This window comes from Cetorhinus maximus, chromosome 7 (assembly GCF_964194155.1).
Source record: "Cetorhinus maximus chromosome 7, sCetMax3.hap1.1, whole genome shotgun sequence".
In the NCBI taxonomy this organism is placed as follows: Eukaryota; Metazoa; Chordata; class Chondrichthyes; order Lamniformes; family Cetorhinidae; genus Cetorhinus; species Cetorhinus maximus.
In genome coordinates this window covers 38,572,748-38,587,552 of record NC_135885.1, presented here as the reverse complement: position 1 = coordinate 38,587,552, position 14,805 = coordinate 38,572,748, and the positions used below count along the sequence as shown (strand labels likewise).

Genomic DNA, 14,805 nt, shown 5'->3' with positions numbered 1-14,805 from the left:
AAATATCTTTATCTGTGGAAAATAATAGCTATGTACAATATATTTACTGACTTTTGGATGTGTCCGTGCAGTCCAAAGTCTTTATTGACTTAGTCGTCCTGTGCTGTACATTCACATGTGATTCATCAATCTTCTATCAGGTTTGATTGCAGGATCCTTCCAATGGCCTTCCCTTAGTTTAGCCAAGCACCTACTCTGACCTCCTGGTCATCTTTCAACCTCATGGCTGGGTCCCATCACGTGAAGCACTGTTGTATGAGAAGCTTCTGGCGACTATGGCATTCTGTATGGACTCCTCATAGTATGTGCGTAGACAACCCCTCTCTTGTTTCTGGGGGCCCTCCTATTGGCCTTCCACCTCCCCTCCCTCATGGGCGCATATTGCATTTTCCATATCCTCATCTTCCTTTTTTAAAAATTCATTTATGGGATGTGGGCATCGCTGGCTAGATTGCCCATCCCTAATCGCCCTTGAGAAGGTGGTGGTGAGCTGCCGCCTTGAACCACTGCCGTCTATATGGTGTAGCTGCACCCACAGTGCTGTTAGGGAGGGAGTTCGAGGATTTTCACCCATCAGCAGTGAAGGAACAGCAATTATAGTTCCGAGTCAGGATGGTGAGTCGCTTAGAGGGGAACTTCCAACTGGTGATGTTCCCATATGTTTGCTGCATTTGTCCTTCTAGATGGTAGCAGTCATGGGTTTGGAAGATGCTGTCTAAGGAGACTTGGTAAGTTCCTGCAGTGCATCTTGTAGATGGTACACACCTCTGCCACTGTGCATCGGTGATGGAGGGAGTGAATGTTTGTGGATGGGGTGCCAAGCTGCTTTGTCCAGGATGGTGTCAAGCTTCTTAAGCGTTGTTGGAGTTGCACTCATCCAGGCAAGTGAAGAGTATTCCATCACACTCCTGACTTGTACCTTGTTGATGGTGGACAGACTTTGGGGAGTCAGGAGGTGAGTTACTCGCTGCAGGATTCCTAGCCTCTGACTAGCTCTTGTCACCACAGTATTTATATGGCCAATTCAGTTTCTGGTCAATGGTAACTGCCAGGATGTTGATAGTGGGGGATTCAGCGATGGTAATGTTATTGAATGTCAAGGGCAGATGGTTAGATTCTCCTTTGTTGGAGATGCTCATTGTCTGGCACTTGTGTGGCGCGAATGTTACTTGCCACTTGTTAGCCCAAGCCTGGATATTATCCAGTTCTTGCTGCATTTGGACATGGACTGCTTCAGTATCTGAGGAGTTACGAATGGTGCTGAACATTGTGCAATCATCAGTGAACATCCCCACTTCTGACCTTATGATGGAAGGAAGGTCATTGATGAAGCAGCTGAAGCTGGTTGGGCCTAGGACACTACCCTGAGGAATTCCTGCAGTGATTTCCTGGAACAGAGATGATTGACTTCCAACAGCCACAACCATCTTCCTTTGTGCTAGGTATGACTCCAACCAGCTGAGACTTTCCCCCCAATTCCCATTGACTCCAGTTTTACCATGGCTCCTTGATGCCACACTCGGTCACATACTGCCTTAATGTCAAGGGCAGTCACTCTCATCTCACCTTTGGAGTCCAGCTCTTTTGCCCATGTTTGAACCAAGGCTGTAATAAGGTCAGGAGCTGAGTGGCCCTGGCGGAACCCAAACTGAGTGTCAGTGAGCAGGTTATTGCTTAGCAAGTGGCGCTTGATAGCACTGTTAATGACCCCTTCCCTCACTTTACTGTTGATTGAGAGTTGACTGATGGGACGGTAATTGGCCGGATTGGATTTGTTCTGCTTTTTGTGGACGGGACATACCTGAGCAATTTTCCACGTTGCTGGGTAGATGGCAGTGTTGTAGCTGTACTGGAACAGCTTGGCTAGGGGTGCAGCAAGTTCTGGATCATAAGTCTTCAGTACTATTGCTGGAATATTATCAGGGCCCATAGCCTTTGCAGCATCAACCCGCCTTCTTAGGAGAGGCCTCATTGCTCCTTGGTCCAGAGCCAACTCTCTCCTGAGTGCCAGGTTATGGAACATGCAGCATACCATAACGATTTAGGAGACTCTGTGAAGTGCTTACTTTAGTGAGACGCCTGAGTGGTCCAGGCACCTAAACCTCACCTACAGAAGGCTAATGGCCTGTTAATGAGGGCTCTCTTGTGAATGTGGCTGTCGCTGTACCTTCTCTGTGGTTGGGTCTGGGGATGTCATAGGGCTTTGAGAAACCACATTTTCAGGTGGTTGCCCATATCCGGAGTAGCCAGCCACAATCTTGGCAGCGCAGACTCCATGAGGTTAAAGGAGTCATGGCAACTGCCAGGGTAACAGGCGCAGACATATACAAACCTTTTGCGGTAGTCGCAGAGAAGTTGCACATTCAGGGGATTGGAGCCCTTTTGGTTGATGTGCCTCTCAGCATTCACATAGGGTGGATGCAGTGAGCTACACCTTGCACTTGGGGGTATCCTGAGATATAGAAACTAAGAGCAGGAGTTGGCCATTCGGCCCTTTGAGCTGCTCCGCCATACAATATAATCATGGCTCATCTTCTATCTCAATGCCATATTCCTGCTTTCTCTCCATACCCCTTGATGCCCTTAATATTCAAAAATTTATCAATTTATTTCTTGAATATACTCAGTGACCTGGCCTCCACAGCCTTCTGTAGTAGAGAACCCCACAGGTTGACCACCCTCTGAGTGAAGAATTCTTTCCTCATCTCAGTCCTAAATGGCCTGCCCCATATCCTGAGGCTGTGGTCCCTGGTTCTAGACTCCCCAACCAGGGGAAACATCTTCCCTAGCCCTGTTAGAATGTTATATGTTTCAATCAGATCCCCTCTCATTCTTCTAAACTCTAGTGAATACAGGCCCAGTCGAACCAACCTCTCCTCGTACGACAGTCCTGTCATCCCTGGTATCAGCTTAGTGAACCTTTGCTTCACTCCCGCTGTGGCAAGTATATCCTTTCTTAGGTAGGGAGACCAAAACTGCACGCAATACTCCAGGTGTGGTCTCACCAAGGCCTTGTATAACTGCAGCAAGACATCCCTACTTATGAACTCAAATCCTCTTGCAATGAAGGCCAACATACCATTTGCCTTCCTAATTGCTTGCTGCACCTGCCTGTTTACTTTCATTGGCTGGTGTACAAAGACACCCAGATCCCTTCGTCCATCCGCATTTCCCAATATACCACCATTTAAATAATACTCTACCTTTCTGTTTTTCACACCGAAGCGTATAACTTCACATTTATCCACATTATACTGCTTCTGCCATGTGTTTGCCCACACACACAACTTATCTAAATCGCCCTGAAGCCTCCTTGCATCCTCCTCACAACCCTGCCCTGTTTTGTGTCATCAGCAGGTCGACCGGTTGTGTCGACCAAGGCAGATCCTTTCACCCTCTGTGTCTGTGCTGCATCTGGTTTCTCCTTGGCTGCAGGTCTTCTCGCAAAAGGTTGCAAAGCTCAGCCACCATCTTTTGAGACAGATGCATCCACCTCTGACATGACCTTTTGGTCATACCAAGGTATGTTACCCTGTTCCTGTAGAGCCTCTTGGATGGGTTGTTCCTCAGCATTCTACGCCTCCTTCTCGCTGTTGTTATAGGCCTTTAAGGGATATCAGCATGACATCACTAGAAGAGAAATGTCATGTAATCCAGTCTTAATTTCACTTTTGCTTTGAGCATAGCACACACACAGCTCTGATATCTTCAAGCTTTATACCTATGTATAACTATTCTCGTGCCTAGTTTTAATAAATGAATCCACAATGTGTTTACGTGATGCCTTATGAGCGGTTGGTACCTTGTATCTTATACAGTAAATAAACCCAGGGATTATATCATTATAATAACAAGACACTCGCAGGCACTCGGTGTCATGTTGCCTCCTGCCTTGGAGCCATGCACTTGGCAAGTGAGGCATTTCAGACAACTGCTACTGCTGCTGCTCCACCCATGCCTCTATATTCAGCAGATGGGTTGGGGCAGCTTCCATTCTAGATTGCAGGTTTTAAAGTGCTTTTATTAGCACTCAGGAGGTTGAGCTTGAAGGCACATGGCTCCTTCTTGCTAATTTCCAGATGTGTTGGGTGTGGCTTTAAGGGAATCCTCCTTCCACTCCTCCCTCCCTGCCAGACACCCAGCTTGTTTGCAGACAATGTTTGGTGGTTTAAAAGTTGTAGAAAAACGCTAAGGAAAGTTGCTGCACTTTATTTACTACCTCTTCCCGGCCTGGCAAATTCCAACTCAGTAGAGGAGACGAATGTTTATTCAGTTCGCTAAATGTGCGGTTCCTGACAAAATTGGTTGGGGTTAGGAAATGCAATTCTCATCCACCTCTTATACTGGGAACCTGACATCATCAGGGGTGGATGTTCATTCCACAGAGGAGACATCCCTACCCTTGACAAAGGCATACAAAAATGACGTGTGTTCAAGAATGCAGAGGAAAACTGGATTTCCTCCAAAAATTTAAAGTTTGGCCTTTCTGGTGTGCACATTGGTTGCTGAGAAACGAGTGTGTGGTTAATATGGCAGACAGCAGGAAACCAATGGAAATAGGGTATTAAGTACTCCAACACAATTTTAATGGTGGGCCTGTCCCATTTGTACCAGATAGCAGGTGCCAAAATTGGCTGTATTGTCTTTTCAGAGTCTTGAGATTCCACCATTGTTAAAGCTGTGCTAAATCAGATGCAGTCAAAGGTCAATTTTTTTTTTGTTTTCTAGCCATGAAATGACATTAGTATCAGACACATTTTTGGACAGACAGCTTCTCAATTTTAGATATACTTATTCAGCGCTCTGTCAGATATCCTGCATATGACCTTCCTGAGCATCTTGTGCATGTCGGCATGACTTTCTATATTACCTTTCCATGTCTAGACATTAGTTCCTATTTCCATAATGCCATTATTTCTATGAGGATGACCGAACACATTGGTCATTACCTGATTTTGAGTAAATACTTGACTGCTGAATCACTGTTTAGTCAGCTGAACAGTTCATTTTCTTGGTTTCTAACTGTCCTACATTCTCTGCTGGTGTCTGGTGAAAAACAGAATACCTGTACCAAATGCCAGGACCTGAGATTTCTCAGTTGAGTGCATATGAGGTGTTTATTCATTAATTCTTTGCCATTGACAGATTTTTGAAGAGCTAAGCGATGCCACAACCAATCGATCAGATCAAAGCTCTGCTACATCCAGTTGTGAATGGTGGTGGACAGTTAAATAACTAACCAGAGCAGGAGGCTCCAAAAATTCCTCTATGCTCAATGATGGGAGAGCCCAGCACCTCAGTGCAAGAGACAAGGCTGAAGCATTTGCAACCATCTTCAGACAGAAGGAGTGCCGAGTGAATGGTCCATCTCAGCTCCTCCTAAGGTCCCCAGCATCACAGATGCAAGTCTTCACCCAATGCGATCCACTCTGTGATATCAAGAAACTGTTGAAGGCACTGGATACTGCAAAGGCTATAGCCCTGACAATATTCTGGCAATAGTACTGAAGACTTGTGCTCCAGAATTGGCCGCATCCCTAGCCAAGCTGTTCCAGTACAGCTACAACACTGGCATCTACCTGACAATGTGGAAAATTGTCCAGGTATGTCCTGTCAACAAAAGAGGGATGGATCCAATCTGGTCAATTACTGCCCACCAGCCTACTCTCGATCATCACAAAGTGATGGAAAAAAATCATTGACAGTGCTATCAAGCAGCGCTTACAGAGCAATAAACTGCTCACAGATGCTAAGTTTGGGTTATGCCAGGGCAATTTGGCTCCACGTCTCATGAACTTGAGGTGAGGTGAGAATGACTGCCCTTGATATTAAGGCAGCATTTGACTCAGTGTGGCATCAAGGAGCCCCAGTAAAATTGAAGTTAATAGGAATCAGAGGGAAAATGCTCCATTGGTTGGAGTCATACCTAGCTCGAAGGAAGATGGTTGTGGTTGTTGAATGTCAACCAATCCCAGGACATCACTGCAGGAGCTCCTCAGGGTAGTGTCCTAGGCCCAACCATCTTCAGCTGCTTCATCAATGACATTCCTTCCATCATAAGGTCAGAGATGGGATGTTCGTTAATGATTGTACAGTGTTCAGTACCATTCACAACTCCTCAGATACTGAAGCCATCCATTCCTCCATGCAGCAAGACCTTGCCAACATTCAGGTTTGGACTGATTAGTGTCAAGTAACATTTGTGCCACACAAGTGCCAGGCAATGACAATCTCCAACAAGAGAATCTAGCCATCTCACCTTGATATTCAACAGCATAACCATCACTGAATCATCACCATCAACATCCTGGTGGTTACCATTGACCGGAAACTGAACTGGACCAGCCATATAAATACTGTGGCAACGAGCAGGTCAGAGGCTGAAAATTCAGAGGTGAGTAATTCCCCTCCTGATTCACCAAAGAGTGTCCACCATCTACAAGGCATAAATCAAGACTGTGATGGAATACTCTTCACTTGCTTGGATGAGTGTGGCTTCAACAACACTCGAAGTGCACGTTCATCAAAGACAAAGCAGCAAACTTGATTGGCACCCCATCCACCACTTTAAACATTCACTCCCTTCACCACTGACTCACACAGTGGCAGCAGTGTGACCCTCTACAAGACACATTGCAGCAAAGCACCAAGGCTCCTTTGACATCCTTTAAACCCGTGACTTCTACACCTAGAAGTACAAGGGCAGCAGATGCATAGGAACACCACCACCTGCAAGCTCCCTTCCAACACTACACACTATCCTGATTTGGAAATATATCGCTGTTCTGTCACTGTTGCTGGGTCAAAATCTTGGAACTCCCTCCCTAACAGCACGGTGGGTGTACCTACACCACAGGGACTGTAGCGGTTTAAGAAGGCAGCTCATCACCGCCTTCTCTAGGGTAATGAGGGATGAGCAACAAATGTTGGGATGTGAGCGTCGTTGGCAAGGCCGTGAAAGAATGAAAAAAAGATCAGTTTAGTTTATTGGCATTTTAACCACCTGTTATGTTGTTTAGAAGTGGGTGAATACACTTTGCATTAAACTTATAACTTTAAATGAAACTTGGGCCAGAAGTTTCTGGCCCCTCCTGCCGGTGGGATCTTCTCGTCTCGGCGAAGTGAATGGAAATTTGAATGGCCTGTCACATTGGCCGCAGTGGGAGCTGCCATGCTGGACTGGAAAATTCCAGCCTTTGTTCCCTAAATCCTTCTGTGAGAAAATGTTAGATATTTGAAATGTGACAGCAGGTGACATTCTGGTTGTAGTTCTTCATCATCATCTTTGTAATTTGGAAGCATCCCATCATATGCCGTTAAAGACTAAAGGTGATATAATGCACAGTAGAATATAATATATAATTTAGAAGACTGACTCTTAATTTTTAAGACATTGGGCCTCATTTTACGTATGCTCACTGGGCGTGTTTTTGGTGGAGGCGGGGGCACGTAAAATAGGGCAGGTGCCCACCCCACCACCTTCCCAGCCACACCCAAGCTCACCCCATAATATGGGTAGGGGGTGTGTGCCGAAATTGGCAGCCCGCCCACCATATTTAAATAGATGATCACGGGTCAATTCAGCTTGTTACCAAGCCAACTGACCCAATAGCATGCTGACCACGCCATAAAATGTTTGCTGTGGGCAGTCAGTCAGGAGTGGGCAGCCTGATTTAAAAAAAAAAATAAATTCTTCAAAGGCCAGGAAGGAAGAGGGTGTTCTATCTTCAGGGGCTGCCCTTTGTCGATTATGGACTACCCCCACCCTTTCTTTGTACTTGCCACAGCCTTAAACCCACCCCCTGCCCCCTCCCTGACCTGTCCAAACCCTCCCTGCTCAAGACCTTGGACATGCCTGTTTCTGGGGACCCTGGGCCTTCCTCCCCCTCTTGCAGTCCTAGCAGCGCCCTCAAACGTGCTCTTGGCACTGTCGGGTCTAATGCAGTTGCTGGCCAATTAGATTGGCCGGCAGCTTCTGAGGATGGGACTTTTGCCTTGGTGAGGGGGCAGAAGTCCCACTCAACCCTTGTTTAGCCAGCCCACAGCACATTATGGCTGCAGGATGGGTTGGTATGGAGCGTTGGTATGCATTTAATTCGATTTCAGCTTCCCATTGGAGACAGGCTGGGTAGCAGGAGCCCTCGTAAATGGGAGGGAGGGCCTGATGACCCAACATCCTCTTGCTGCCATGGGATATTTCCAACATCAGGGTCCAAAATGGGTGTGGTGGCCCACTGGGTGATAGTGGGCATTAGGGCATTAAAACCCACCTCTCCCAACACAGTAAATAAAAAAAACTTACCTCGCCTTTGACGGCACCTCAGCAAGAAGGCACACTCGAATCCTACAGCCTCAGCAGTGGCCACCCCTATTGGTGATGCTGCCGAGGCTGCCAAGCTTCCAGCCTTCGATAGTACAGCAGTTCTAGTGGTGGACTTTTAATTGGTCATCGCTGGTATATGCAGCCCACATGGGATGATGCCCCACTTGCAGTCTGCGCAGCGGGACTACCTACCTTTTAATTAAAAACAGCTTTGACTTCTCTACTCTGCTTGCTTTGCTGCTCCCGCCAGTTGACGCACCAGGACTGACCTCCATGCCTCTCAGCCAGTGAACCCTCTTGGCTCTGCTGCCTGTTTGGCAAAAGCCAAACTGAAAAAGGAGAGTTTAGTAGTGTGACTGAAATCTTGGCTGTAAAAATTATTTTGAAGATTTTGTTTTAAAAGAGAAAGACTGAAGGATTGAATTCCAGTGAATAGTGTCCAGATATTTGAGGTTCTTGATGCTCTTCTACAAATGTTGCTGTATTGGGTTGGTGTAATGGGGTGGTGTCTGTTGGGTACAATAAGGAAAGAGGGGTAAATAGCTGTACGAATTTAAAGAGGTAAAGTGGGACAAGACCCCGGTGGGATTTGAAGGCATGCAATAAAAGATGATTAGGCTTATTTTAAGTGAAATGGCAGAACTGCTGAATAGTATTTATCTTTGAGTGGGTTGAGCCTGAAGTATGTGTATCAGTGCTGTCAGCCATGGTGAAACGTTCATGGTTTAGACCATCCCACCAATGACTGGATGGATGTTTCAATAGAAATGATGATGGGAGCAAAATAGAGATGATTCCTGAGTTCTTTTTAATTATATTCATCTTTTCCCCCCTCATAGTATCTACCTACTGTGCTGCTTATTCATGAATTGAGCAAGCATGAAGGAGCTTGGACAATCATTCCCATAATACCACAGTAAGTATCCCATCGAAAGCAGATAGAATCCATGGAAAATTGAATTGTTTCTGTTTATGGATAAGAGGCATATGGTCGGAAGGATGGTGATGCTCACTGCTGAAGTCGCATTTAAGTGTGTGTTAACATGGCTATTTTGTTTTGGAAGAATATAAATTAAATAATTAAGAATCAGCTGATCCACAGTGTATCCCAAATTATGTGTTGGAATTAATTTTTAAAATATGGATCAATGTTCTATCCATATATGTTTTTCACCTGCAACCCAAAACAAGCATACATCATGGAGCAAAGTAAACAAGACCTGCAATTTGCAGAAAGTACAATCTGTTCTATTTAATGAACAGTAATTTGAGTTTTGAAAAGGCAGCTAGAATTTAAGTTCCCACTGGGAAGCTGGCTGAGATACTCTTTGTTGATACTTAAAATGTAAGCTCCTTTAATTTATGAGTAACAATGAACTGAAGAAGGTTGCAAACATGAAGTTGAACTAATCACATTTGAATTTCAAGTGTCAATTTTTAAGGGATTCAAATCTTTCGTATCAACGCACTTACTGAAAATTGCACACCGACACATATACAACAGATACTATCTATGTAAGACCAAAAATGATAATCTTTTTCAAGAGTAAGAAATAGCCATTTTTATCAAAATAAATAAACCTCTGGTGGGAATGTATGTTTTTGAAGTAGGTGACTCTCGGATGTGATTTTGTAAATGTTAGTGAAAAAATAACAACCGATTGTGAGACTGACTAAATTAGTATATATGATGAAAGATTCAAATCCAGCTGTGGAGTGAGCAACTTTAGTAGAAAATGGCTCAATGGCAAGAAAATTCTGTTACTTGCTGGGCAATGTATGCTTCAGGCAATAATGGCTGTCCCGATTTGCCTTCAACAGTGATTTGAACAATTCTCATTTGTCTGAATATGGTTGTCATAACAATAAAAATTAGATTCCTATAATGTAAAAAAAAATGATAGAATGCATTTTATTCATTAAGTGATTTAAAACTTAGCCAATATTTGCTACCTGCACCTAACATTTCAAAATTTGGTGTTGATGTCCAGAAGGTTATAACTGATCTCGAAAATAATTTACACAATTAAAATGTTAATAAATAGTCATAAATTTATGTGTAAGTACAGAATGTCTCCCAAAGCATCACTTAACTAAAATAAAAACAGAAAATGCTGGAAAAACTCAGCAGGTCTGGCAGCATCTGTGGAGAGCATCACTTAAATAACCTTTGTTATGGAATCATGTGCCAGATTTTCAAAGGACCGTGGAGTTGGGACCCGATGCTGGCAGGAATTAAAAATTGCAGTCCCGGAAGTTGTCTCGCAATCCTGACACTTCCAGGACATTGTTGTATTTTCGAAGGACCAGCGAGAGTGGGGGTCATCGGGAAAAATAACCGCCGACAATTAATGGCCCCTTGAGCTCGCATGCAGCTCACTGAGCAGATTCGATTGAGGCGTTCAAGAGGGCATTTAAATAGAAACATTAAGTGCAGGGTTATGGGGAAAAGGCAGGAGATTGGAACTAAGTTAAAATGCTCAGAGAGCCGATGCAGACACGGTGGGCCGAATGGCCTTCTTTTGCACCATGACAATTCTGTGATTCTGTTAAGGGGCCTGTCAGTTCGGGTTTGGTATTTTCAAAATTTTTCAAGCAAGTCCGAACTGTCTTTTGCACGTTAGTGCATAGTTGTCAGGTTCACCCTGGGGCCCAAGTAATTTTCTCTGCAGTTGTTTTGAGATGGAATCTGAGGGGCCAGCTAGCATTGACATGAGAGCTGCACCAAACCTTGGAGTCCGCTGTTGCTTTCGACTCCCTGGCCTTCCGAGGAGCTGTCCGCTCTAATCAGCAAGTCAGTGGCAGCCCTCAACATGACTGTTATCTGCCTTTGCTGCTGGCACCAATCAGAGAGCTTCTGCCTCCAGGAGGCAGTCTCCACCTCTAATTGGGTGCTTAGCTCTTGGCCAGTTCAGCCATTTAACTTTAAAATGAATGTTAGGAACATAGGAAGTAAGAGCAGGAGTAGGCCATGGCTGATCTTCTACCTCAACGCCATTTTCCTGCGCTATCCCCATAGTCACTTGATTTTTTTTTAACCATCTAGAAATCTATCGATCTCTGCCTCATGCTCAATCACTGAGCCTCCATAGCCCTCTGGGGCAGAGACTTCCAAAGATTTACTATGCTCTGAGTGAGTGAAGAAATTCCTCCTCAGCTCAGTCCTAAATGGCCTACCTCTTATTCTGAGACTGTGTCCCCTGGTTCTAGCCACTCCCACTCCCACCAACTAGTGGAAATGTCCTCCTGACATCTACCTTGTCAAGTCGTGTTAAGAATTTTGTATGTTTCAATGAGATTGCCTCTCATTCTTCTAAACTCTAGAGAATATAGGCTCATTCTCCTTAATCTCTCCTCCTAAAACAATCCAGGGATCAGTCTGGTGAACCTTTATTGCTCTCTCCATGACAGGTATATCCTTCCTTGGGTAAGGAGACCAAAACCATACTCAATACTCCAAGTGCAGTCTCACCAAGGTTCCAACAATTGCAACAAGATATCTTTACTCTTGTACCCAAATCCTTTTGTAATAAAGGCCAACATACCATTTGCCTTCCTAATTGCTTGCTGCGCCTGCATGTTAGCTTTCAGTGACTCATGAATAAGGACATCCAGGTCCTTTTGGACATCAACACTTGCCACTCTTTCACCTTTTAAGGAATACCCTGCATTTCTGTTTTTCCTACTAAGGTGGATAACTTCACACTTTTTCACATTATATTCCGTCTGTCATGTTTTTGCCCACTTACTGTGTGTCTGTCTAAATCCGCAAGAAACCTTTTGTGTCATCAGCAAACTTGGAAATATTGAGATAAAAGCAAAAAACTGCGGATGCTGGAAATCCAAAACAAAAACAGAAACAGAAATACCTGGAAAAACTCAGCAGGTCTGGCAGCATCAGTTCTGTTGAAAGGTCATGAGGACTCGAAACGTCAACTGTGCTCTCCTCCGCCGATGCTGCCAGACCTGCTGAGTTTTTCCAGGTATTTCTGTTTCTGTTTTTGTTTTGTAAATATTGCATTTGGTCTGTGCATCCAAATCATTGATATAGATTGGGAATAGCTAGGGCCCAAGCACTGATCCTTGGGGTAACCCACTAGAGTCTGCCAAACTAAGAATGACCTGTTTATTCCTACTCTTTGTTTTCTGTCTGTTAACCAATTCCCAATCCATGCCAGTATATTAGCCCCAATCCATGTGCTCTAACTTTGTTCACTAACCTCTTGTACAGGACCTTTATTGAAGTCTCCTGGAAATCCAAATACACCACATTCACTGGTTCCCCCTTACTCCAACAGCTTTATCAAACCTGATTTCCCTTTCATAAATCCATGTTAACTCTGTTCAATCAGATCATTATTTTCTAAGGGTCCAGTTATCACATCATCTATAATCGATTATAGCATTTTCCATGCCACTGATGTCAGGGTAATAGGTCTCTAGTGTCCCATTTTCTCTCTCCATCCTTTCTTAAACGTGGGTTACATTTGCTACCTTCCAATCTATAGAAACCATTCCAGAATCTATCAAATTTTGGAAGATGACCACCAATGCATCCAATGTCGCGATAGCCATGCAGCTTGAGCCAGAGCTGGGGCCCGGAATTCATTGCGTGTCATGTTCCTGACCTTGCATTAAAAATCTGCCCCCTTAAATCAGAAATTCAAACTCAAGCTACTGGTTAATCATGATCTCGATAATATTAACACATCTTATTTTGTAACATTGGCCTGTAGTTTTCTTTCCTAATAATGGTGAGGTCAATGGCACTCGCTGTTATTTATGTATCAACACTACAGCAAATTCAGGTGAAGATAAATGAAAGTTAAGCGCAGCAATTCAAGTGTTGCTGTCTAAGGGGTGCTACTCTGTTAGCTTCATGAAAACAGCATCTTGTTCCCTGCCTCACCATTCAAATGCTGTGAAAGTGCTGTACTTGTGTAGTAGATACAAACTAATCTCACACAGAAATTTTATATTAAAGTCATTTCAAGCCTAAATATCCTTTTAACCACTTGATAAATGCTGATGACTGTCAGGAAACCTTTCAGGCACTGAAAATGGCCAGTTGCAAGCGTAGCGTCTCATTTCCTGTGGGTTTTAATTGTTACTGGAGATTATAAAACTATAAAATTAAATGTTTTAATACTTTTTTATTATGTTTTCTCCCTGGTAATGTCAGAAGTTTCTCCAAATGCCGTCGCTGCTTATGTGGCACATATGATATAAATGTTGTGCGGAGTATGATCCTATAAATATTTATGGAATTAGTAGTTAATCTGTTTTTGACATTGGTTGGGGAAGGATTGTTGGCAGAGGCAATAGAAAAACTTCCTGTCCCTCAAAACGCTTCATGTTCAACTGAAAGACCTTCAATATAATGTAAGTGATGTTGCTTCCAACAAAACAGCACTCGTTCTTAATTGCTATGGTGTGTGAACCTAGATTATAGCTTCACATCCTGGAATGATGATTGAGAGGAACAAAGTGTTTGGTAGAAAGGCTTATTACAGGCTACGTTTCACTTTATATTTCTATTGTTACAAAACCTGAAAAGGCATTGGAACAATTGAATGGTTGAAGCTGAATACCTGCTGTAAAATAAATACCATGTGGAAAATTTCTAGTTCATAAGCGCTTAAATTGTCATTTTTTTCAATCTCTGTCAACAGAACAAATAAATAAACTAAAAATACAGCACATCTACAGCCTTCCTTTTCTTTAAAGTATGGGCAGTTCAGCTTGATAGTTGACATCAATAATATTATATACAGACAAAAGTGGGGTTACATTTATGCATTATGCTGGTCAGCATCCCAAAGCATATCCAGTGTCTCCTTAGGCCTTAGTTTCCCATTTCTCTTTTAGGGGTTAGCAGCCTTACTGTACATTTTCACTATTTCCAGCTTTCTTCCAGATTTCTAACATTCCTGTTTACTTTTTTTTTTATCTGCTCTGATACTTTAAAATGTACTACTTTCTTAAGCTTGGACATTTTACTGAGCTGCAGTAATCTGTAAGTTAAATATATCTTATGATAAAAGAAAGAAACACCTTGAAGATAAAGTATTTCTGTTTTTCATAGGGGTTTGTTCTGACCATCATTTTATAACAAAAGCTATTTTGTTGTGATTCTAACTACAATGCATCCTTGTAGTCTAGTAACTTAGCAATAGAATAAAGGGCTTGGATTTTGAAGTCAATGGCAAATGAACAGTGATTACCGTTCATTATGTAGACACCCACAGACTTATGAGCTTTTGAGTGGCAACTTACGGTCATTGGGCATCAGATACAATGTTGCATCCTTTACAGGGATTCTGGGACTTATGAGAACAGGACCAACACTAGTGTATTACTTCAGTTGACCAGTCCTCACTGAAATATATGCAGGAATTGTAAGTTAGAAAGTTTTATTCAATGTGAAGTCATGGTCGGAGTGTAAAATAAATAGACAGAAAGAAAGATGGGATTGAAAGTAA

The 14,805-nt window shown here is 43.4% G+C and overlaps 1 protein-coding gene across 2 annotated transcripts in view; it reads left to right on the top strand.

Moving 5' to 3' along the window:
- The window catches only part of b3glcta (beta 3-glucosyltransferase a), a 233,346-nt gene that overhangs the window by 69,661 nt on the left and 148,880 nt on the right, over nucleotides 1–14,805 (top strand). For both annotated transcript variants that reach the window (XM_078545355.1, XM_078545354.1), the window contains exon 5: nucleotides 9,163–9,239. In XM_078545355.1, coding sequence (XP_078401481.1) covers nucleotides 9,163–9,239 — 77 coding nt within the window. The remainder of the gene's footprint in view (nucleotides 1–9,162; nucleotides 9,240–14,805) is intronic.